This window comes from Myxine glutinosa, chromosome 2 (assembly GCF_964187855.1).
Source record: "Myxine glutinosa chromosome 2, kmMyxGlut1.1, whole genome shotgun sequence".
NCBI classification, from domain to species: domain Eukaryota; kingdom Metazoa; phylum Chordata; class Myxini; order Myxiniformes; family Myxinidae; genus Myxine; species Myxine glutinosa.
Window position 1 is genome coordinate 115441056 of NC_136262.1, and position 24558 is coordinate 115465613.

General features: G+C 42.1%; 1 protein-coding gene across 8 annotated transcripts in view; it reads right to left on the reverse strand.

Moving 5' to 3' along the window:
* Window positions 1-24558, reverse strand: part of LOC137417043 (uncharacterized) — an 87336-nt gene that overhangs the window by 18061 nt on the left and 44717 nt on the right. For all 8 annotated transcript variants that reach the window (XM_068102778.2, XM_068102785.2, XM_068103284.2 and 5 more), the window contains 5 exons: window positions 24101-24156; window positions 16135-16385; window positions 15873-15985; window positions 15705-15767; window positions 112-167 (listed from right to left, as the gene is read on the reverse strand). In XM_068102778.2, the coding sequence (XP_067958879.1) occupies window positions 112-167; window positions 15705-15767; window positions 15873-15985; window positions 16135-16385; window positions 24101-24156 (539 nt within the window). The remainder of the gene's footprint in view (window positions 1-111; window positions 168-15704; window positions 15768-15872; window positions 15986-16134; window positions 16386-24100; window positions 24157-24558) is intronic.

The window sequence follows — 24558 nt, forward strand, 5'->3', positions numbered from 1 at the left end:
CATGGTGTCAATGGATGGGGAGAGAAATGTGCCAAAAATGACATTTTCCCTGATTATTTCTTGTAATGCAAATACACACAGCTTGTTATCCAGTTAGTACAGAAAGATTACCTTGTAAAGAATTGATTTTCAGAATCAAAGGAAGCAAGGTCCATCATCGTACCAATCTGCAGGAGATCTACGGTTAGTCAGAGTTTGTCTGCTTCACGGATGTTGGACTAGAGTTTTGTCTGAAACACAATTCTTCATCCGAGTAACATTTATCACACAATCTTATTCAAGAATTTATACATTCACATTCCTCATGATTCCAATCATTAACAACCACCTAGAGCCTTTTGCTCCGTCCTTCTCTACACTGGACAAACAAATACCTGCTGCACACCATGGTTATAACACCTCGCAGCGAGCCTAACACCTCGTCCGTTAAGAGGTTAACGTTGAGAGCTGCATCCGATTTGAAGCCAATCACCTGTTCAAGACTAGTCCGCCGTTGGCATCCTGGTACTTGTGGAAATATGAAACACAAAGGTGCAGGTGCTCTTTCAAACAATGGCTGATGCTTGTAACAATGCCATTTGTGGCACCCTGGCCCACCTTTCGAGATAAGGGGTGCAAGCCCTCATATCAACAATTGTACTTGAGATTTGAAAGAACATTCAAATTTGTTTTTCTCAGGTATTATGTCTCGAGATGTGCAATTGATGATGCGGATGTCCCTCTGAGCTGTCTAGTATGGGTTCAATTCCTGACCAGACAAACTAAATTGTCCGATCGGTGCTCCACAAGCAGGACGTCGCATCACAAAGTGTACCGTCCCTCGGCCGGGTGCTCCATCTGCAAGCATTACATGTTGAAGCATCAGACGGCTGACGTTAAAGATCTCACGTTGTCATGTGAGTAGGTTTGTTAAACAAATTACAAATTCCTGCTCTAATCTGTGCACAGCAAGTGGTTTGGCAGTTTATTTTTCTGGTCTGGATTATTTATCTTTTGAAATCTTGGCTGAGCCTCTGCATGTTTTATTTATTTATATAAAGTCAAGGCTCGTGGAAGAGCTAGGACATGGGATTAAACAGAACAAATAAAACAACAGAAATGGAGTGGGGTCACCAACAGTAGGGACGAGGGACAAAATAGATGGACACAGACAAACAAGCGTAGGGGGGGGGGTGGGGGCACCAACAGAACAAATAAAACAGCAGAAATGGAGTGAGGTCAACAACAGTAGGGACGAGGGACAAAATAGATGGACACAGACAAACAAGCGTAGGGGGGGGGCACCAACAGAACAAATAAAGCAGCAGAAATGGAGTGGGGTCACCAACAGTAGGGACGAGGGACAAAATAGATGGACACAGACAAACAAGCATAGGGGGGGGGAGGCACCAACAGAACAAATAAAACAGCAGAAATGGATTGGGGGCACCAACAGCAGGGATGAGGGACAAAATAGATGGACACAGACAAACAAGGGTGGGGGGGGGCACCAACAGAACAAATAAAACAGCAGAAATGGAGGGGGGGCACCAACAGTAGGGAAAATAAAATGTACCAACAGGAGGGAAAATAAAATGTACCAACAGTAGGGAAAATAAAATGTACCAACAGGAGGGAAAATAAAATGTACCAACAGTAGGGAAAATAAAATGTACCAACAGTAGGGAAAACAAAATGTACTAACAGGAGGGAAAATAAAATGTACTAACAGTAGAGAAAATAAAATGTACCAACAGTAGGGAAAACAAAATGTACCAACAGTAGGGAAAACAAAATGTACTAACAGTAGGGAAAACAAAATGTACTAACAGTAGGGAAAACAAAATGCACCAACAGTAGGGAAAACAAAATGTACCAACAGTAGGGAAAACAAAATGTACTAACAGTAGGGAAAACAAAATGTACCAACAGTAGGGAAAATAAAATGTACCAACAGTAGGGAAAATAAAATGTACCAACAGTAGGGAAAACAAAATGTACCAACAGTAGGGAAAATAAAATGTACCAACAGTAGGGAAAATAAAATGTACCAACAGTAGGGAAAACAAAATGTACCAACAGTAGGGAAAACAAAATGTACTAACAGGAGGGAAAATAAAATGTACCAACAGTAGGGAAAATAAAATGCACCAACAGTAGGGAAAACAAAATGTACTAACAGGAGGGAAAATAAAATGTACCAACAGTAGGGAAAATAAAATGCACCAACAGTAGGGAAAACAAAATGTACTAACAGGAGGGAAAATAAAATGTACCAACAGTAGGGAAAATTAAATGTACTAACAGGAGGGAAAATAAAATGCACCAACAGTAGGGAAAATAAAATGTACTAACAGGAGGGAAAATAAAATGTACCAACAGTAGGGAAAATAAAATGTACTAACAGGAGGGAAAATAAAATGTACTAACAGGAGGGAAAATAAAATGTACCAACAGTAGGGAAAATAAAATGTACTAACAGGAGGGAAAATTAAATGTACCCACAGTAGGGAAAATAAAATGCACCAACAGTAGGGAAAATAAAATGTACTAACAGGAGGGAAAATAAAATGTACCAACAGTAGGGAAAATTAAATGTACCAACAGTAGGGAAAATAAAATGTACCAACAGTAGGGAAAATTAAATGTACCAACAGTAGGGAAAATTAAATGTACCAACAGTAGGGAAAATAAAATGTACCAACAGTAGGGAAAATAAAATGCACCAACAGTAGGGAAAATAAAATGCACCAACAGTAGGGAAAATAAAATGCACCAACAGGAGGGAAAATAAAATGTACTAACAATAGGGAAAATAAAATGTACTAACAGGAGGGAAAATAAAATGTACTAACAGTAGGGAAAACAAAATGTACTAACAGGAGGGAAAATAAAATGTACTAACAGGAGGGAAAATAAAATGTACCAACAGTAGGGAAAATAAAATGTACCAACAGTAGGGAAAACAAAATGTACTAACAGGAGGGAAAATAAAATGTACTAACAGGAGGGAAAATAAAATGTACCAACAGTAGGGAAAATAAAATGTACCAACAGTAGGGAAAACAAAATGTACTAACAGTAGGGAAAATAAAATGTACCAACAGTAGGGAAAACAAAATGTACTAACAGGAGGGAAAATAAAATGTACTAACAGTAGGGAAAATAAAATGTACCAACAGTAGGGAAAATAAAATGTACCAACAGTAGGGAAAATTAAATGTACCAACAGTAGGGAAAATTAAATGTACCAACAGTAGGGAAAATAAAATGTACCAACAGTAGGGAAAATAAAATGCACCAACAGTAGGGAAAATAAAATGCACCAACAGTAGGGAAAATAAAATGTACCAACAGTAGGGAAAATAAAATGCACCAACAGTAGGGAAAATAAAAAGTACCAACAGGAGGGAAAATAAAATGCACCAACAGTAGGGAAAATAAAAAGTACCAACAGTAGGGAAAATAAAATGTACTAACAGTAGGGAAAACAAAATGTACTAACAGTAGGGAAAATAAAACGTACCAACAGTAGGGAAAATAAAATGCACCAACAGTAGGGAAAATAAAATGTACTAACAGGAGGGAAAATAAAATGTACCAACAGTAGGGAAAATAAAAAGTACCAACAGGAGGGAAAACAAAATGTACTAACAGGAGGGAAAATAAAATGTACCAACAGTAGGGAAAATAAAAAGTACCAACAGGAGGGAAAATAAAAAGTACCAACAGGAGGGAAAATAAAATGCACCAACAGTAGGGAAAACAAAATGTACTAACAGGAGGGAAAATAAAATGTACCAACAGTAGGGAAAATAAAAAGTACCAACAGGAGGGAAAATAAAAAGTACCAACAGGAGGGAAAATAAAAAGTACCAACAGGAGGGAAAATAAAAAGTACCAACAGGAGGGAAAATAAAAAGTACCAACAGGAGGGAAAATAAAATGTACCAACAGTAGGGAAAATTAAATGCACCAACAGGAGGGAAAATAAAATGTACTAACAGTAGGGAAAATTAAATGTACTAACAATAGGGAAAATAAAATGTACTAACAGGAGGGAAAATAAAATGTACTAACAGTAGGGAAAACAAAATGTACTAACAGTAGGGAAAACAAAATGTACTAACAGGAGGGAAAATAAAATGTACTAACAGGAGGGAAAATAAAATGTACTAACAGTAGGGAAAATAAAATGTACTAACAGTATGGAAAATAAAATGTACCAACAGTAGGGAAAACAAAATGTACTAACAGGAGGGAAAATAAAATGTACCAACAGTAGGGAAAATAAAAAGTACCAACAGGAGGGAAAATAAAAAGTACCAACAGGAGGGAAAATAAAAAGTACCAACAGGAGGGAAAATAAAAAGTACCAACAGGTGGGAAAATAAAAAGTACCAACAGGAGGGAAAATAAAATGTACCAACAGTAGGGAAAATTAAATGCACCAACAGGAGGGAAAATAAAATGTACTAACAGTAGGGAAAATTAAATGTACTAACAATAGGGAAAATAAAATGTACTAACAGGAGGGAAAATAAAATGTACTAACAGTAGGGAAAACAAAATGTACTAACAGGAGGGAAAATAAAATGTACTAACAGGAGGGAAAATAAAATGTACTAACAGTAGGGAAAATAAAATGTACTAACAGTAGGGAAAATAAAATGTACCAACAGTAGGGAAAACAAAATGTACTAACAGGAGGGAAAATAAAATGTACTAACAGTAGGGAAAATAAAATGTACCAACAGTAGGGAAAATAAAATGTACTAACAGTAGGGAAAATAAAATGTACTAACAGGAGGGAAAATAAAATGCACCAACAGTAGGGAAAATAAAATGTACCAACAGTAGGGGAAATAAAATGTACTAACAGTAGGGAAAACAAAATGTACTAACAGTAGGGAAAACAAAATGTACTAACAGGAGGGAAAACAAAATGTACTAACAGTAGGGAAAATAAAATGTACTAACAATAGGGAAAATAAAATGTACCAACAGTAGGGAAAATAAAATGCACCAACAGTAGGGAAAATAAAATGTAGCAACAGTAGGGAAAACAAAATGTACTAACAGTAGGGAAAATAAAATGTACTAACAATAGGGAAAATAAAATGTACCAACAGTAGGGAAAATAAAATGTACTAACAATAGGGAAAACAAAATGTACCAACAGTAGGGAAAATAAAATGTACTAACAATAGGGAAAATAAAATGTACCAACAATAGGGAAAATAAAATGTACCAACAGTAGGGAAAATAAAATGTACCAACAATAGGGAAAATAAAATGTACCAACAGTAGGGAAAATAAAATGTACCAACAGTAGGGAAAATAAAATGCACCAACAGTAGGGAAAACAAAATGTACTAACAGTAGGGAAAATAAAATGTACCAACAGTAGGGAAAATAAAATGTACCAACAGTAGGGAAAATAAAATGTACCAACAGTAGGGAAAATAAAATGCACCAACAGTAGGGAAAACAAAATATACTAACAATAGGGAAAATAAAATGTACCAACAGTAGGGAAAAAAAAATGTACCAACAGTAGGGAAAATAAAATGCACCAACAGTAGGGAAAACAAAATGTACTAACAGTAGGGAAAATAAAATGTACCAACAGTAGGGAAAATAAAATGTACCAACAGTAGGGAAAATAAAATGTACCAACAGTAGGGAAAATAAAATGTACCAACAGTAGGGAAAATAAAATGCACCAACAGTAGGGAAAATAAAATGTACCAACAGTAGGGAAAATAAAATGTACCAACAGGAGGGAAAATAAAATGCACCAACAGCAGGGAAAATAAAATGCACCAACAGTAGGGAAAATAAAATGTACCAACAGTAGGGAAAATAAAATGTACCAACAGTAGGGAAAATAAAATGTACCAACAGTAGGGAAAATAAAATGTACCAACAGTAGGGAAAATAAAATGCACCAACAGTAGGGAAAATAAAATGTACCAACAGTAGGGAAAATAAAATGCACCAACAGTAGGGAAAATAAAATGCACCAACAGTAGGGAAAATAAAATGTACCAACAGTAGGGAAAATAAAATGTACCAACAGTAGGGAAAATAAAATGTACCAACAGTACGGAAAATAAAATGTACCAACAGTAGGGAAAATAAAATGTACCAACAGTAGGGAAAATAAAATGTACCAACAGTAGGGAAAATAAAATGTACCAACAGTAGGGAAAATAAAATGTACCAACAGTAGGGAAAATAAAATGTACCAACAGTAGGGAAAATAAAATGCACCAACAGTAGGGAAAATAAAATGCACCAACAGTAGGGAAAATAAAATGTACCAACAGTAGGGAAAAATAAAATGCACCAACAGTAGGGAAAATAAAATGTACCAACAGTAGGGAAAATAAAATGTACCAACAGGAGGGAAAATAAAATGCACCAACAGTAGGGAAAATAAAATGTACCAACAGTAGGGAAAATAAAATGTACCAACAGTAGGGAAAATAAAATGCACCAACAGTAGGGAAAATAAAATGTACTAACAGTAGGGAAAACAAAATGTACTAACAGTAGGGAAAATAAAACGTACCAACAGTAGGGAAAATAAAATGCACCAACAGTAGGGAAAATAAAATGCACCAACAGTAGGGAAAATAAAATGTACCAACAGTAGGGAAAACAAGTGAATCCACTTGGATTCCGCCCAGGTTGGCACATGGAAATTATGATGTAGCATAATTATCATCTCGGGTCAAGATTTGAAATTATGCCATGGTTTTTGTAAAATTGCTACTAGTATTCACATTATGTACTTTTCTTTTGATTTAAACATCCATAAATACAAAACAAATAGTTTTGTAATCTTAAAAATTTATTAAATGTACAAAATTCCTATCCTATAACATATATATCCTATAACCTATCCTATATATATCCTATATCATATAACATATATCCTATATATCCTATAACATAACATATAACAAATATATCCTATATTATGTACTAGCGAGCGGCCGCGTACCAGCCAAAGGGGTAGCCCATGGTTAGCCTAAATATAGATTTGATGACGTCATGTTTACACATCTGAGCGACAGAAACTGTCTACACATCTGAGCGACAGAAACGTCTACACTGTTGGAGCTTCACTTTTGGAGAGACAGAAATTCTGGGTCATTTGGGTCCTCTGGGTCATTTGGGTCCTCTGGGTCCTCTGGGTCATTTGGGTCCTCTGGGTCATTTGGGTCCTCTGGGTCATTTGGGTCATTTGGGTCCTCTGGGTCATTTGGGTCCTCTGGGTCATTTGGGTCCTCTGGGTCATTTGGGTCCTCTGGGTCATTTGGGTCCTCTGGGTCCTCTGGGTCATTTGGGTCCTCTGGGTCCTCTGGGTCATTTGGGTCCTCTGGGTCATTTGGGTCATTTGGGTCCTCTGGGTCATTTGGGTCCTCTGGGTCATTTGGGTCCTCTGGGTCATTTGGGTCCTCTGGGTCATTTGGGTCATTTGGGTCATTTGGGTCCTCTGGGTCATTTGGGTCCTCTGGGTCATTTGGGTCCTCTGGGTCATTTGGGTCCTCTGGGTCATTTGGGTCCTCTGGGTCATTTGGGTCCTCTGGGTCATTTGGGTCCTCTGGGTCATTTGGGTCCTCTGGGTCATTTGGGTCCTCTGGGTCATTTGGGTCATTTGGGTCATTTGGGTCCTCTGGGTCATTTGGGTCCTCTGGGTCATTTGGGTCCTCTGGGTCATTTGGGTCCTCTGGGTCATTTGGGTCCTCTGGGTCATTTGGGTCCTCTGGGTCATTTGGGTCCTCTGGGTCATTTGGGTCCTCTGGGTCCTCTGGGTCATTTGGGTCCTCTGGGTCATTTGGGTCATTTGGGTCCTCTGGGTCATTTGGGTCCTCTGGGTCATTTGGGTCCTCTGGGTCATTTGGGTCCTCTGGGTCATTTGGGTCATTTGGGTCATTTGGGTCCTCTGGGTCATTTGGGTCCTCTGGGTCATTTGGGTCCTCTGGGTCATTTGGGTCCTCTGGGTCATTTGGGTCCTCTGGGTCATTTGGGTCCTCTGGGTCATTTGGGTCCTCTGGGTCATTTGGGTCCTCTGGGTCATTTGGGTCCTCTGGGTCATTTGGGTCATTTGGGTCATTTGGGTCCTCTGGGTCATTTGGGTCCTCTGGGTCATTTGGGTCCTCTGGGTCATTTGGGTCCTCTGGGTCATTTGGGTCCTCTGGGTCATTTGGGTCCTCTGGGTCCTCTGGGTCATTTGGGTCCTCTGGGTCATTTGGGTCCTCTGGGTCATTTGGGTCCTCTGGGTCATTTGGGTCCTCTGGGTCATTTGGGTCCTCTGGGTCATTTGGGTCCTCTGGGTCATTTGGGTCCTCTGGGTCATTTGGGTCCTCTGGGTCATTTGGGTCCTCTGGGTCATTTGGGTCCTCTGGGTCCTCTGGGTCATTTGGGTCCTCTGGGTCATTTGGGTCCTCTGGGTCATTTGGGTCCTCTGGGTCATTTGGGTCCTCTGGGTCATTTGGGTCCTCTGGGTCATTTGGGTCCTCTGGGTCATTTGGGTCCTCTGGGTCATTTGGGTCCTATATTCCTATCCTATAACATATATATCCTATAACCTATCCTATATATATCCTATATCATATAACATATATCCTATATATCCTATAACATAACATATAACAAATATATCCTATATTATGTACTAGCGAGCGGCCGCGTACCAGCCAAAGGGGTAGCCCATGGTTAGCCTAAATATAGATTTGATGACGTCATGTTTACACATCTGAGCGACAGAAACTGTCTACACATCTGAGCGACAGAAACGTCTACACTGTTGGAGCTTCACTTTTGGAGAGACAGAAATTCCCAGGCAAACGCTATAACGCACCAGGTTTACAACCTGTGCGTTAATAAAATGTACCAACAGTAGGGAAAACAAAATGTACGAACAGTAGGGAAAATAAAATGTACCAACAGTAGGGAAAATAAAATGTACAAGCAGTAGGGAAAATAAAATGTACTAACAGTAGGGAAAATAAAATGCACCAACAGTAGGGAAAATAAAATGTACCAACAGTCGGGAAAATATAATGCACCAACAGTAGGGAAAATAAAATGCACCAACAGTAGGGAAAATAAAATGCACCAACAGTAGGGAAAATAAAATGCACCAACAGTAGGGAAAATAAAATGCACCAACAGTAGGGAAAATATAATGCACCAACAGTAGGGAAAATAAAATGCACCAACAGTAGGGAAAATAAAATGCACCAACAGTAGGGAAAATAAAATGCACCAACAGTAGGGAAAATAAAATGCACCAACAGTAGGGAAAATAAAATGCACCAACAGTAGGGAAAATAAAATGTACTAACAGTAGGGAAAATAAAATGTACCAACAGTAGGGAAAATAAAATGTACCAACAGTAGGGAAAATATAATGTACCAACAGTAGGGAAAATAAAATGTACCAACAGTAGGGAAAATAAAATGTACTAACAGTAGGGAAAATAAAATGTACCAACAGTAGGGAAAATAAAATGCACCAACAGTAGGGAAAATAAAATGTACCAACAGTAGGGAAAATAAAATGTACCAACAGTAGGGAAAATAAAATGTACCAACAGGAGGGAAAATAAAATGCACCAACAGTAGGGAAAATAAAATGTACCAACAGTAGGGAAAATAAAATGTACCAACAGTAGGGAAAATAAAATGTACCAACAGTAGGGAAAATAAAATGCACCAACAGTAGGGAAAATAAAATGTACCAACAGTAGGGAAAATAAAATGTACCAACAGTAGGGAAAACAAAATGTACCAACAGTAGGGAAAATAAAATGTACCAACAGTAGGGAAAATAAAATGCACCAACAGTAGGGAAAATAAAATGTACCAACAGTAGGGAAAATAAAATGCACCAACAGTAGGGAAAATAAAATGCACCAACAGTAGGGAAAATAAAATGTACCAACAGTAGGGAAAATAAAATGCACCAACAGTAGGGAAAATAAAATGTACCAACAGTAGGGAAAATAAAATGTACCAACAGTAGGGAAAATAAAATGTACTAACAGTAGGGAAAATAAAATGCACCAACAGTAGGGAAAATAAAATGTACCAACAGTAGGGAAAATAAAATGTACCAACAGTAGGGAAAACAAAATGTACTAACAGTAGGGAAAATAAAATGTACCAACAGTAGGGAAAATAAAATGTACAAACAGTAGGGAAAATAAAATGTACCAACAGTAGGGAAAATAAAATGTACTAACAGTAGGGAAAATAAAATGTACCAACAGTAGGGAAAATAAAATGTACTAAGAGTAGGGAAAATAAAATGTACTAACAGTAGGGAAAATAAAATGCACCAACAGTAGGGAAAATAAAATGTACCAACAGTAGGGAAAATAAAATGCACCAACAGTAGGGAAAATAAAATGTACCAACAGTAGGGAAAATAAAATGTACCAACAGTAGGGAAAATAAAATGCACCAACAGTAGGGAAAATAAAATGTACCAACAGTAGGGAAAATAAAATGTACCAACAGTAGGGAAAACAAAATGTACCAACAGTAGGGAAAATAAAATGTACCAACAGTAGGGAAAATAAAATGTACCAACAGTAGGGAAAATAAAATGCACCAACAGTAGGGAAAATAAAATGTACCAACAGTAGGGAAAATAAAATGTACCAACAGTAGGGAAAACAAAATGTACTAACAGTAGGGAAAATAAAATGTACCAACAGTAGGGAAAATAAAATGTACAAACAGTAGGGAAAATAAAATGTACAAACAGTAGGGAAAATAAAATGTACAAACAGTAGGGAAAATAAAATGTACTAACAGTAGGGAAAATAAAATGTACTAACAGTAGGGAAAATAAAATGTACCAACAGTAGGGAAAATAAAATGTACCAACAGTAGGGAAAATAAAATGTACTAACAGTAGGGAAAATAAAATGTACTAACAGTAGGGAAAATAAAATGTACTAACAGTAGGGAAAATAAAATGTACCAACAGTAGGGAAAATAAAATGTACCAACAGTAGGGAAAATAAAATGTACTAACAGTAGGGAAAATAAAATGTACTAACAGTAGGGAAAATAAAATGCACCAACAGTAGGTAAAATAAAATGTACCAACAGTAGGGAAAATAAAATGTACCAACAGTAGGGAAAATAAAATGTACCAACAGTAGGGAAAATAAAATGTACCAACAGTAGGGAAAATAAAATGTACCAACAGTAGGGAAAATAAAATGTACCAACAGTAGGGAAAATAAAATGCACCAACAGTAGGGAAAATAAAATGCACCAACAGTAGGGAAAATAAAATGTACCAACAGTAGGGAAAATAAAATGTACCAACAGTAGGGAAAATAAAATGCACCAACAGTAGGGAAAATAAAATGTACTAACAGTAGGGAAAATAAAATGTACCAACAGTAGGGAAAATAAAATGTACTAACAGTAGGGAAAATAAAATGCACCAACAGTAGGGAAAATAAAATGCACCAACAGTAGGGAAAATAAAATGTACTAACAGTAGGGAAAATAAAATGCACCAACAGTAGGGAAAATAAAATGTACTAACAGTAGGGAAAATAAAATGTACCAACAGTAGGGAAAATAAAATGTACCAACAGTAGGGAAAATAAAATGTACTAACAGTAGGGAAAATAAAATGTACTAACAGTAGGGAAAATAAAATGCACCAACAGTAGGGAAAATAAAATGTACTAACAGTAGGGAAAATAAAATGTACTAACAGTAGGGAAAATAAAATGCACCAACAGTAGGGAAAATAAAATGTACTAACAGTAGGGAAAATAAAATGTACTAACAGTAGGGAAAATAAAATGCACCAACAGTAGGGAAAATAAAATGTACTAACAGTAGGGAAAATAAAATGCACCAACAGTAGGGAAAATAAAATGCACCAACAGTAGGGAAAATAAAATGTACCAACAGTAGGGAAAATAAAATGCACCAACAGTAGGGAAAATAAAATGTACCAACAGTAGGGAAAATAAAATGTACTAACAGTAGGGAAAATAAAATGTACTAACAGTAGGGAAAATAAAATGCACCAACAGTAGGGAAAATAAAATGCACTAACAGTAGGGAAAATAAAATGTACTAACAGTAGGGAAAATAAAATGCACCAACAGTAGGGAAAATAAAATGTACTAACAGTAGGGAAAATAAAATGCACCAACAGTAGGGAAAATAAAATGTACCAACAGTAGGGAAAATAAAATGTACCAACAGTAGAGAAAATAAAATGTACCAACAGTAGGGAAAATAAAATGTACCAACAGTAGGGAAAATAAAATAGATGGAGCCAGACAAACAAGGGATACAGTTAAGGATGAGGGCTGTCTTGAAGACCTGGAAGGAAGGATGAGATTGAAGAGAATGTGGAAGTTCGTTCCACAGGTAGGAAAAAAGAGGAACGAATGAGTAGAGGTGAGTGGTGATCTTGGATTTATGTAGTTTTACCAGAAAAGGGTTGATGGTGGACCACCAGGGCCCTGCAGAAACCTGGGGGGAGGGGAAGGGGAAGGACAAATCATGGAATGAGTAGAGAGTGCTCGGAGACTGGAGAATTAGAACGGAGGCGGTTGAAGACAGAGAGACCACCGACCTGTTCGCGATGGCAAAGTGATAGGCTCATAGACCCAGCTTCATCGTAGGAGATTCCAGTAATCTTGAAGGCCTTGGTTTCCCTGGCGTCAAGCAGAGCAAGGTGTGAGGCAGGGGAACCAGCCAGCCCATCAAGTTGTGGATGGAAGCCTTTTAGGTGGACAGGAGCTCAGGTGTGCCAAGGAAGGACCTTGTACGATGGAGGATGCCCAGTTGGTGGCTGGCTTTAGAGGCCAACTTTGAAATGTGGTTTACCCAAGGAAGATCAGGACTGATAGACTCAGGAGTTTAAATGACTCGACTTCCTCAAGAGGATTGTTGGAAAGTAGATGGGGAAGGGTTTTCCAGACGTTCCTTTCAGAGAGAGATCGTGAGAGCGTGAGATTTATAAGGATTGAAAGACATGTTCCAAGTGTTTGACCAGATTGTGAATTTGTCGATGTCTGAAGAGAGAAGATGCCGCAGCCTGCCTGTCTGAAGGATGACGGATGCCACGGCAGAGGGTGGAGTCATCAGCCAATAGATAAGGAGGACTTTCGAAAGAGTCAGAGAATCATTGAGGAAGATTAGGAATAAGATTGGCCTATCACTGCAGAGCTTTTTCACTGTACATTGCTAGTACCTGGGCTATAAATGATCAATTGTGGAAATAATGCACCACCAATGACATCCACCTATCTTTGTAGCCGTGAATGCAAAAACGGTACAACACATGCAAACTCAATCAGTTGCTCGATTCCAAAAACCTTATCTGAAGTAGCAATCGTTGATAACATGGAAATTGAGATGAGAGTTGACAGAGAAAATTAAAAACATCGGGGCAATACCCCTGGCGCTCACCTGGTGGAATAAACAGTTTACTGCACTGACTAAAGGTATTTTACACTAATTTCAATGGTTGCTAGAAGACAGGGCAGCAGGTAAAATCATACTAACATAATCATAAGACTTTAAACAAACAAATATAAAAATACCTATTTTGGGGGGCAACCCCCCCTCCCCTAACCCCAGATACCTCCTCAGACCCCAATTTTTCTAATGACTTGAACAAACATTGGTATATCATGGGTGATGAAGGTTGTGATGAAGTTTCATCGAAATTGCGTGTGTAGTTTCTGAGAAGAAAGCAAATACCTATATTTGGAGGAAACCTCCCCCATAGACCCCCAAAGGGGCAGATTTTTTTTAATGCCGTGAACAAACTTTGGTGCATCACGGGTGATGAAGGTTGTGGTCAAGGTTCATCGAAATAGTGTGTGTAGTTTTAGAGAAGAAAGCAAATACCTATTTTGGGGGGAAACCCCCCGTAAACCCCGAAAGGGGCAGGTTTTCTTAGTGCCGTGAACAAACTTTAGTACATCATTGATTATGAAGGTTGTGGTCAGGTTTCATCGAAATAGTGTTTGTAGTTTCAGAGGAAAAAGCAAATTCCTATTTTGGGGGGGTCAAACCTGGATCCACTTTCACCCCGGTAAAACCCCTTAGACCTGGATTTTTTTAATGCCGTGAAAAACTTTAGTCACAACACAACAAATATTATTTGTGCCAAATTTTGTCGCAATCCCATCAGCGGTTTCGGAGAACAAGTTTCAAGTATTTACGGACGGACGGACTGACGGACGGACAACGCGCCATCGCATAAGCTCCCCTGAACTTCGTTCCAGCTGAGCTAAAAAAAGTAATTTTTATAAACCGCAGGTTCGATCGGAGCGAGAGGAGAACAGCACACGCTAGCTATAGCCTGCAGTAGTTAATCGCACCGTACAGTCACATGACACTGCCCGGTGTTTTTGACACACGACCCCTAGGTGTTTGACAATTGTGCGAACAGCCAGAGGCTCAAAATGTTACAATGCAGACCACAACCAGGAGGGTCGCCAGATACCAGGAAACGTCACAACCAGGAGGATCACCAGATACATTAAACGTCACAACCAGGAGGGGCGCCAGATACCATGAAACGTCACAACCAGGAGGGGCGCCAGATAACATGAAACGTCACAACCAGGAGGGGCGGCAGATACCATGAAACGTCACAACCAGGAGGGGCACCAGATACCATGAAACGTCACAACCAGGAGGGGCGCCGGATACCATGAAACGTCACAACCAGGAAGGGCGCCAGATACCATGAAACGTCACAACCAGGAGGGGCGCCAGATACCATGAAACGTCACAACCAGGAGGGGCGCCAGATACCACGAAACGTCACAACCAGGAGGGGCACCCGATACCATGAAACATCACAACCAGGAGGGGCGCCAGATACCATGAAACGTCACAACCAGGAGCAGCGCCAGATACCATGAAACGTCACAACCAGGAGGGGCGCCAGATACCATGAAACATCACAACCAGGAGGGGCGCCGGATACCATGAAACGTCACAACCAGGAAGGGCGCCAGATACCATGAAACGTCACAACCAGGAGGGGCGCCAGATACCATGAAACGTCACAACCAGGAGGGGTGCCAGATACCATGAAACGTCACAACCAGGAGGGGCGCCAGATACCATGAAACGTCACAACCAGGAGGGGCGCCAGATACCATGAAACGTCACAACCAGGAGGGGTGCCAGATACAATGAAACGTCACAACCAGGAGGGGTGCCAGATACCATGAAACGTCACAACCAAGAAGGGCGCCAGATACCATGAAACGTCACAACCAGGAGCGGTGCCAGATACCATGAAACGTCCAAACCAGGAGGGGCGCCGGATACCATGAAACGTCACAACCAGGAGGGGCGCCAGATACCATGAAACGTCACAACCAGGAGGGGCGCCAGATACCATGAAACGTCACAACCAGGAGGGGTGCCAGATACCATGACGCGTCACAACCAGGAGGGGCGCCAGATACCATGAAACGTCACAACCAGGAGGGGCGCCAGATACCATGAAACGTCACAACCAGGAGGGGTGCCAGATACCATGAAACGTCACAACCAGGAGGGGCGCCAGATACCATGAAACGTCACACACATCTGTCCGCATTATCAAGTCACTGCCTTCTTCACAAGCAACCGCCGCACTCTCTGAACTGAACACAACAGGTACATTTGTGCACACTCCGATTGCTCACCCGTTCATCAAGGCTTGGCAAATGAACGAAAGGACATGGCGTCAGATGATCAAAAGACTCAAACTATGGAGGAAACAAAAGGAGACGAGGAAATTGCAAATAACTGAAATGTCCACTTTACAAAAATGCTAATTTCAAATGCCGATGCAAAGGGGTTTCTCGTTGTACCTCAATGTGCCACGGATGGGAAGTTGCCACAGGAAGCACTGGAGTGGGATCACGAGGCTCCGTGTCTTCAGAATCTTCTTCCTCCATGCCCAGGCCCAAATCATCAATCCCATCTGCAACATCACCAATGCAGTCAACATAATAAACGGTTACCAACCGGAATAAATCAAATCAAGATTTCTGCTTCAAGTGGCTTCAAGTCTTGAACATCACGACTACATGACCACTCAACCCGTCGTGCCCACGAGCCCCCAGGACCCACCAGAGCCATTAATGTCCGTCGTATCAGTCGTCGTGGACGACTTCATACTCAGCGGCGTGGATGTGGAAGATGCTGGAAATGACGCACAAGGGCTTGTGGGTAATGACGGTGAAGGCGTCGGAGACGAGCAGGTGCTTGTGGGAACCGTCGGTTTCCAAAGAGGTGAGTCGGTGGGAATCGCATGGAGGAACAGGCAGCCCGAGGCAACTGGGTGGCTACTGTTTACCCAAAATGCTCTGAGCCCATCAAGGCTGAAAGTGAAACAAGGATTCGATTGGACAAGGAGGTTCAAACACGGATAACGCATCGATGTTACAACAAACATAACCTGTGGTACAAGGGTGTTCTCCGTGACAAACTGCACACGTATCTATCTATCTATCTATATATATATATATATAATCGGGAGATTAAATCAGACGCGGACGTAGCTTCAGGACTTCGATCTTTAATTTTGGACAAGCTTTCGACCAACAAAGGTCTTCTTCTGAGTCGGCCCCAAGTTCAACGGAACTCCCGTCGAACTTCCGTTGAACTTGGGGCCGACTCAGAAGAAGACCTTTGTTGGTCGAAAGCTTGTCAAAAATTAAAGATCGAAGTCCTGAAGCTACGTCCGCGTCTGATTTAATCTCCCGATTATTTATTCAATGCAAATGAGACGCTCTGCTCGTACTGTGGAGTTTCTACTATTTCTCACAGTTATATATATATATATACAGACTTGGCATTTAATATGGAATTATTTTTTTTGTGGGGGTGAACTTACTTTTCAAGATGTCTTAGAACCAAAAGTTCATTGGAATTATGTTGAAATTATTCTAGATTTTGTTAATGTGACCTTTAAAAGAAACAAAAACCACATTTGACATTTCGAAACAAATAAATTGATCCTTGAAAGTGATGTAAACTGATATCGAACTCAATTCATGGACAGTACTGTGTTAAACTTCTGTGCGTTTTCCAGAAGTATCTCTTTATTTTGCACATTAGCCAAAATTTTTTTAAACAAAAACAAAAGTTAAATAACGACTGGGATTACGGACAGTAAAATTACAGTTCAGTACTTCGTGTAACCCCCACGAGCATTCAGGAGAGCACGTACATGTTGAGGCATGCTGTTCACGAGATTTGCCAAGGTTTGGACAGGAATCGCTTGCCATGCAGTGACAATAGCCTGCTGCAATTCACACACAGAGGCAGGCTGCTGGTCCAAGTGGTCGATTTGACGCGTTAATTCTGCCCACAAGTTATCTATCGGATTCATATCCGGGGACATGGCAGGCCACTCCATATGCTCTCCACCATGGTCAGCAAGAAAGTGTTGGATCATGCGAGCACGATGAGGCCGTGCATTGTCATCTTGGAAGACAAAGTTTCCTTGAATGGCTGCACAAGCAAATGGAAGCAATGTTTCTTCCAGAATGGCCCTGTACTTGAACTGGTTCAGGTTTCCATTCAGAACAACCAGGTCAGTTTTGCCCCCTGCATGAAAAGCAGCCCAAACGGTCACTTCACTCCCTCTCTCTGTTCTCTTCACCCTCTCTTTTGCTCAAGGTCATCTTCCATCTGCTTGGAAATCTGCCAACATCACCGCTTTGCACAAAAAAGGTGCAAAAACAGATCCCAGCAACTACAGACCAATCAGCCTTCTCCCAATTATCAGCAAAGTCATGGAATCCATCATTGCTTCAGATATGAAATCTTTCCTCTTCTCCAATGGCTTGATCTCTGATCATCAATTTGGTTTCAGACCTGGACACTCTACTCTGGACATGCTGCTTCTGCTTTCTCAACAATGGATGGAGGTCCTCAATGCCAAACAGGAAATTAGAGCAGTCTCCCTTGACATATCACTTGCCTTCGATATGGTCTGGCACCCCGCTCTGCTCACCAAACTCTCCTCTTTTGGTATCCATGGAAATCTCCACGCATGGCTGGCAGACTTCCTCTCTAGTCGTAGTCAACGTGTGGCCCTGAATGGGTTTCTCTCATCTCCTCTTCCTGTTCAGGCTGGAGTTCCACAAGGCAGTGTTCTGGGCCCTGTGCTTTTTCTGGTCTTCATCAATGATCTCTCTGACTCTCTTGAAAATCCTCTGTATCTCTTTGCTGATGACTCTACTCTCTGTCGCTCCATTCTTCATCCCTCAGATCGGCAGTCTGCAGCCTCCTCACTCTCTGCAGACCTGGACAAAATCACAGACTGGGCAAACAAGTGGAACATGTCTTTCAATCCTGACAAATCTCACACTCTTACGATGTCTCTCCGAAAAGACCGACTGGACAACCCTCCCATCCACTTTCTGAATAATCCTCTCCAAGAAGTTCTGTCACTCAAGCTTTTGGGTCTCACTATCTGCCATGATCTTTCCTGGGAAAACCACATTTCAAATCTGGCCTCCAAAGCCAGTCGCCGACTGGGCATCCTCCGTCGTGCGAAGTCCTTCCTTGGCACACCTGAGCTCCTCACCACATACAAGGCTTTCATCCGCAGCTCAATGGAATACTGCTCTCCCCTCTGGGCTGGTGCTCCTGCCTCACACCTAGCTCGTCTTCACGCTGTTCAAACCAAAGCATTCAGAATCATTGGAATCTCCCGCGATGAAGCTAACTCCAAGGGCCTCTCACTCACTCACCGCAGGCAGGTTGGTGGTCTTTCCGTCTTCTACCGACTCCTCTCTGGCCTTGCCCCCCCAACTCTCTCTGGGCTCTGTCCCGCAAATATTCCTACAGGTCGCACAAGATCTGCCTGCAACCCTCTTATGGTCAAACTGCCAAAATCAAGACTCTCTGCTCACCTTCACTCCTTCATTCCTCTTTTCTCCCACCTCTGGAACAAACTCCCTCACTCTCTTCAATCCCACTCCACCCTGCAGGTCTTTAAAACAGCTGTTCACCACCATCTCTTATCTTCCCCCATCCAAAACCTTGATCTTTTCTACCCCCGCTAATTTCACCCCAATTCCACTTTTTTGAAATACCAACTTCTGTCCTGGAAGTCCTTGGTGTCCTTGTGTTTTATACTTCTCCCTCCCCCCCCCCCCCCTTCCCACGCCTCCTCCCCCCAAGCCCTATCGCTTCCACACATCTCCCTGCTCTCAAATTTTTATTTTTTTATTTTTTTTGTATACAAGATCGAGTCTCGTGAAAGAGCGAACATTAATCACACAGAAAGACAAACCGACACATAAAACATATAACATCGGGAGCGGTAGACAAGATGGGGAGAGAGGAGGAAGGACACAAACACAACATTATTTTGAGAGCAGGGACCGAGAGACATGGAGACATCGAGAGATCTGTGAGAGGGAGAGGGCATTGGGGGGTGGGCATGGGAAGGGGGGCGGGGGTGTGGGAGAGGTATAAAACATATGGACACTGCCAGGACTTCCAGGAAAGAAGTTGGAATTTCAAACAAGGTGGATGTTGTGTTTGTGTGCTACCCCTTCTCTCCCCATCTTGTCTTCCGCTCCCTCTTTTTATATATTTTGTTTGTCTGGTTGATTTGTTTGTGAAGTAAATGTTAGCTCTTTCAGGAGCCTCGATTCAGTATACAAAAAAAAAAAAAAAAAAAAAAAACCCCCACCACCTCCAGCTTAGACTCGTAGCACTATATAATCTTTGTTGTAGGCTTCATGCACTTGTCTGTGCACTCGGACGCGGCCATCTTGACGATAGACCAGAAATCTAGACTCGTCACTGAAGATCACGTGATTCCAGTGTCCTGGCTGCCATTGACGGTGCTCTCTGGCCCACTGCAATCGGCGCTGGCGGTGTTGTCTGGTCAGGGGTGGCTTTCTCAGGGGACGCCTGGCACGATAGCCTGCTTGAACCAGTCGTTGGTTGACTAGCCTTCTGGATACAGGCACATTTGTCAGTTGCTGCCACTCAGCCCTAAGCCGATTAGCTGACTTGGTACAGCCATTGCGGACTAACCGGTGCAGCTGGCGATCATCCCTCCTTGTGGTTCTGCGGGGACGTCCTGGCCTCGGTATTGGAGTAGGGACACCCCTCTGAGCATTTCGTTTCAGGATCTTTGACACCTGACCTTGAGTGATGCCATACTGCCGAGCAATAGCACGCTGTTTCATGCCGTGATTTCGTAAAGCCACCACTCCATGACAAACAGCATTGTCGAGTTGACGGACCATCTCCAGAGGAAGCGGCAATAACTTTTGGAGACGTGCAGCAGTTGTTTTCCACTAATACAGAACGCAACAACCCTTGTATACCCGACTGTGAAGCCAATCATCAAATGCACCTGTCCGTACATTTTGCCACGCCACCTGTGATATAATCCTGTTGTTGACTTCTTGCTGCGACAGACAATCAGTGACATGGTTCTTTTAACAAATAAATCACCAAAGTGTAAAATAAACTCACCAGATTGATATACTGAGTTAAGAAAGTAAACCCAAGTCAAGAAAAAAAAAAAATTCCATATTAAATGCCAAGTCTCTATATGGAATCTGCGGTTCAGTCCTGCAGCGGTTTGAATCAAACTTAACAAGCCGTCAACAACGGGTGCAATTCCGGGGGTCACATGCAGCCTGGGCCCCGTTCCCTCAAGTGCTCCCAAGGGGTCAGTTCTCACGCCCCTGCTTTTCAATGTTTTTGCCTTTGATTTGCCATTTCTCCATCAGGTCGAACCTGCGACAGTTTGCTGATGACACTGTAATTTACAGAGTTATCTCCGGTCAAGATGACCATCTCACTCTGCAGAATGATTTATGTCAGATCGATGTTTATTGTTCTCCAAAGATGAAACTCCATGTTGATAAATGTAAATTGATGACCATTGCTCGTTCCAGAAACTTACCAAATCAGCTTACACGATAGGTTCTCACTCTTTAAATCACTCACCATTACAAATATCTGGGCATGTCCATTTCCAGGGATCTTATCTGGAAGCTCCATGTTAACACAGTTGTCTTAAAAGCATCCAGAATGACTGGGTTTATTGGAAGACCAAGGAGACATATCGAGTCACGGTGGTGACCCAGAGGAGATTTACCCGATCCTGTCTAGATCTCCCAAGGAGATGTATACCGAGTCACGGTGGTGACCCAGAGGAGGTTTACCCGATCCTGTCTAGGTCTCCCAAGGAGATGTATACCGAGTCACGGTGGTCACCCAAAGGAGATTTACCCAATCCTGTCTCGGTCTCCCAAGGAGACATATATCGAGTCCCCAATCCTGTCTCGGTCTCCCAGGGAGACGTATGTCGAGTCCCCAATCCTGTCTGGTTCTCCCAAGGAGATGTATACCGAGTCACGGTGGTGACCCAAAGGAGATTTACTCGATCCTGTCTAGGTCTCCCAAGGAGATGTATACCGAGTCACGGTGGTGACCCAGATGAGAATTACCCGATCCTGTCTAGATCTCCCAAGGAGACAGACATAGAGGAGATTTACCCGATCCTGTCTAGGTCTCCCAAAAAGATGTATACCGAGTCACGGTGGTGACCCAGAGGAGATTTACCCGATCCTGTCTCGGTCTCCCTAGGAGACATATTCTGAGTCCCCAATCCTGTCTCGGTCTCGCAGGGAGACGTATATCGAGTCCCCAATCCTGTATGGTTCTCCCAAGGAGATGTATACTGAGTCACGGTGGTGACCCAGAGGAGATTTGCGCGATCCTGTCCAGGAGACAGACCCAAGGGAGATTTACCCGATTCTGTCTAGGACTCCCAAGGAGACAGACCCAGAGGTAATTTACCCGATCTTGTCTAGGTCTCCGAAGGAGATGTATACCGAGTCACGGTCGTGACCCAGAGGAGATTTAACTGATCCTGTCCAGGTCTCTCAAGGAGACAGACCCAGAGGATATTTACCTGATCCTGTCAACGTATCACAAGGAGACAGACGCAGAGGAGATTTGCCCGATCCTGTCTAGGACTCCCAAGGAGACAGACCCAGAGGTAATTTACCCGATCCTGTCTAGGTCTCCCAAGGAGATGTATACCGAGTCATGGTGGTGACCCAGAGGAGATTTACCCGATTCTGTCTCGGACTCCCAAGGAGACAGACCCAGAGGTAATTTACCCGATCTTGTCTTGGTCTCCCAAGGAGATGTATACCGAGTCACAGTCGTGACCCAGAGGAGATATAACTGATCCTGTCCAGATATCTCAAGGAAACAGACCCAGAGGATATTTACCCGATCCTGTCCACGTCTCCCAAGGAGACAGACCCAGAGGAGATTTACCCGATCCTATCCACATCTCCCAAGAAAACAGAACCAGAGAAAATTTACACGATCCTGTCCATATCTCCAAAGGAGACAGACCCAGAGTATATTTACCCGATCCTGTCCACATATCCCAAGGAGACAGACCCAGAAGAGATTTACCCAATCCTGTCTAGGTCTCCCAAGGAGACAGACCCAGAGGATAGTTACCCGATCCTGTCCACATATCCCAAGGAGAGTGACCCAGAGGAGATTTACCTGATCCTGTCTAGGTCTCCCAAGGAGACAGACCCAGAGGATATTTCCCCGATCCTGTCCACGTCTCCCAAGGAGACAGACCCAGAGGAGATTTACCCGATCCTGTCCATATCTCCCAAGCAGACTGACCCAGAGGAGATTTATCCGATCATATCTCAATCTCCCAAGGAGACAGACCCAGAGGAGATTTACTCGATAATGTCCAGGTCTCCCAAGGAGACAGACCCAGAGGATATTTATCCGATCCTGTCTAGGTCTCCCAAGGAGACAGACCCAGAGGAGATTTACCCGATCCTGTCCAGGTCTTCCAAGGAGACAGACCCAGAGGAGATTTACCCGATCCTGTCCAGGTTTCCGAAGGAGACAGACCCAGAGGAGATTTACTCGATACTGTCCAGGTCTCCCAAGGAGACAGACCCAGAGGAGATTTACCCGATCCTGTCCAGGTCTCCCAAGGAGACTGACCCAGAGGATATTTATCCGATCCTGTCCAGGTCTCCCAAGGAGACAGACCCAGAAGAGATTTACCCGATCCTGTCCAGGTTTCCCAAGGAGACAGACCCAGAGGAGATTTACCAGATCCTGTCCAGGTCTCCCAAGGAGACTGACCCAGAGGATATTTATCCGATCCTGTCCAGGTCTCCCAAGGAGACAGACCCAGAGGAGATTTATCCGATCCTGTCCAGGTTTCCCAAGGAGACAGACCCAGAGGAGATTTACCCGATCCTGTCCAGGTTTCCCAAGGAGACTGACCCAGAGGAGATTTATCCGATCCTGTCCAGGTTTCCCAAGGAGACAGACCCAGAGGAGATTTACCCGATCCTGTCCAGGTCTTCCAAGGAGACATATACCGAGTCACGGTGGTGACAATATTGATTATTCCCTTCGTTGCTCCCAGCTAAGTCTGTCATTCTTGACGAACAGGTTTAAATATTTGTTTGTCGTTTTTGTTGTAAAATGTTTGTATAATCGATTTGACATTGCTATTGATAATCTTGTTAATGTTAATCCAAGACATGTCCATAAAGTTAAATATATTCACCACTGCTCCAGAATGAATGCTTTTCATCATTCCCTTTTTAATCAAACTCCCAAGTCTATGGGATACTCTTCCCGCCAATGTTATCGACAGTCCTATCCTTGGGCTTGGTCTAAATCTATTTTATTAAAAACCTTAAAAAGCATCGTTTGGTGCCAAATGTGAACAATCACTCGGTCATAACCTACCGATGCGGGTTTATTTTATGTCTGACTTGTTATGTTGTTTTCCTTTTAGAATATACTTGTGCAATTTAACTTTTTTTAACCTTGTATTTAATGTAAAATTTTGTTATACTTTATTTGTCCTTTTAGGGTTTGGAGACGGGGTGTTTTATCCTCTTTTGTTTGTTTTTCCAGCGTCAGGAGAGCTACTCGATAGTGGTTTGGTTCACTTTTTATCAATCCTGTAGGAGCACAATGTATGTCTTGATGTAGCTGCAAAATAATAACAAAATTTAAAAAACAGTAAACAGAACCTTACCTCCCTAAGTGAATCCCCAGCAGCACCCATGGCATTATGGGTAACATTTCTCTGCACTGCAAGAAGACATCAAGACATCGTTAACAAAGTCACTGCAAATTCATCGATGAAAGGTTATTGATATCCATTTGCATCTGACACACTCAGGAGCAATTCATATGTTGGTACTCAGGTTGTCATCATCGGTGTGTTCTGGTAAGAATACTGTTGTGGATCTCACACGTCAGCCTCCCCCTTATCAAGGGGGGATTAATCCCCTTGTCTTTTATCTAGCCGACGCGATCCGGGGCTATGACGTTCCTTCCGGACGGCGTTAAATAGGGCTGTAAGCCAAATTATTATTACCTAATTACTAACACCGGCCATGAAGCAAGGAAATAACCCCGCCCGAACCACGGTTTTAGTGGACACGCCGAGCGATAGCGAGCCGCGATTCGGGCCGTTAACAGGAACTAACC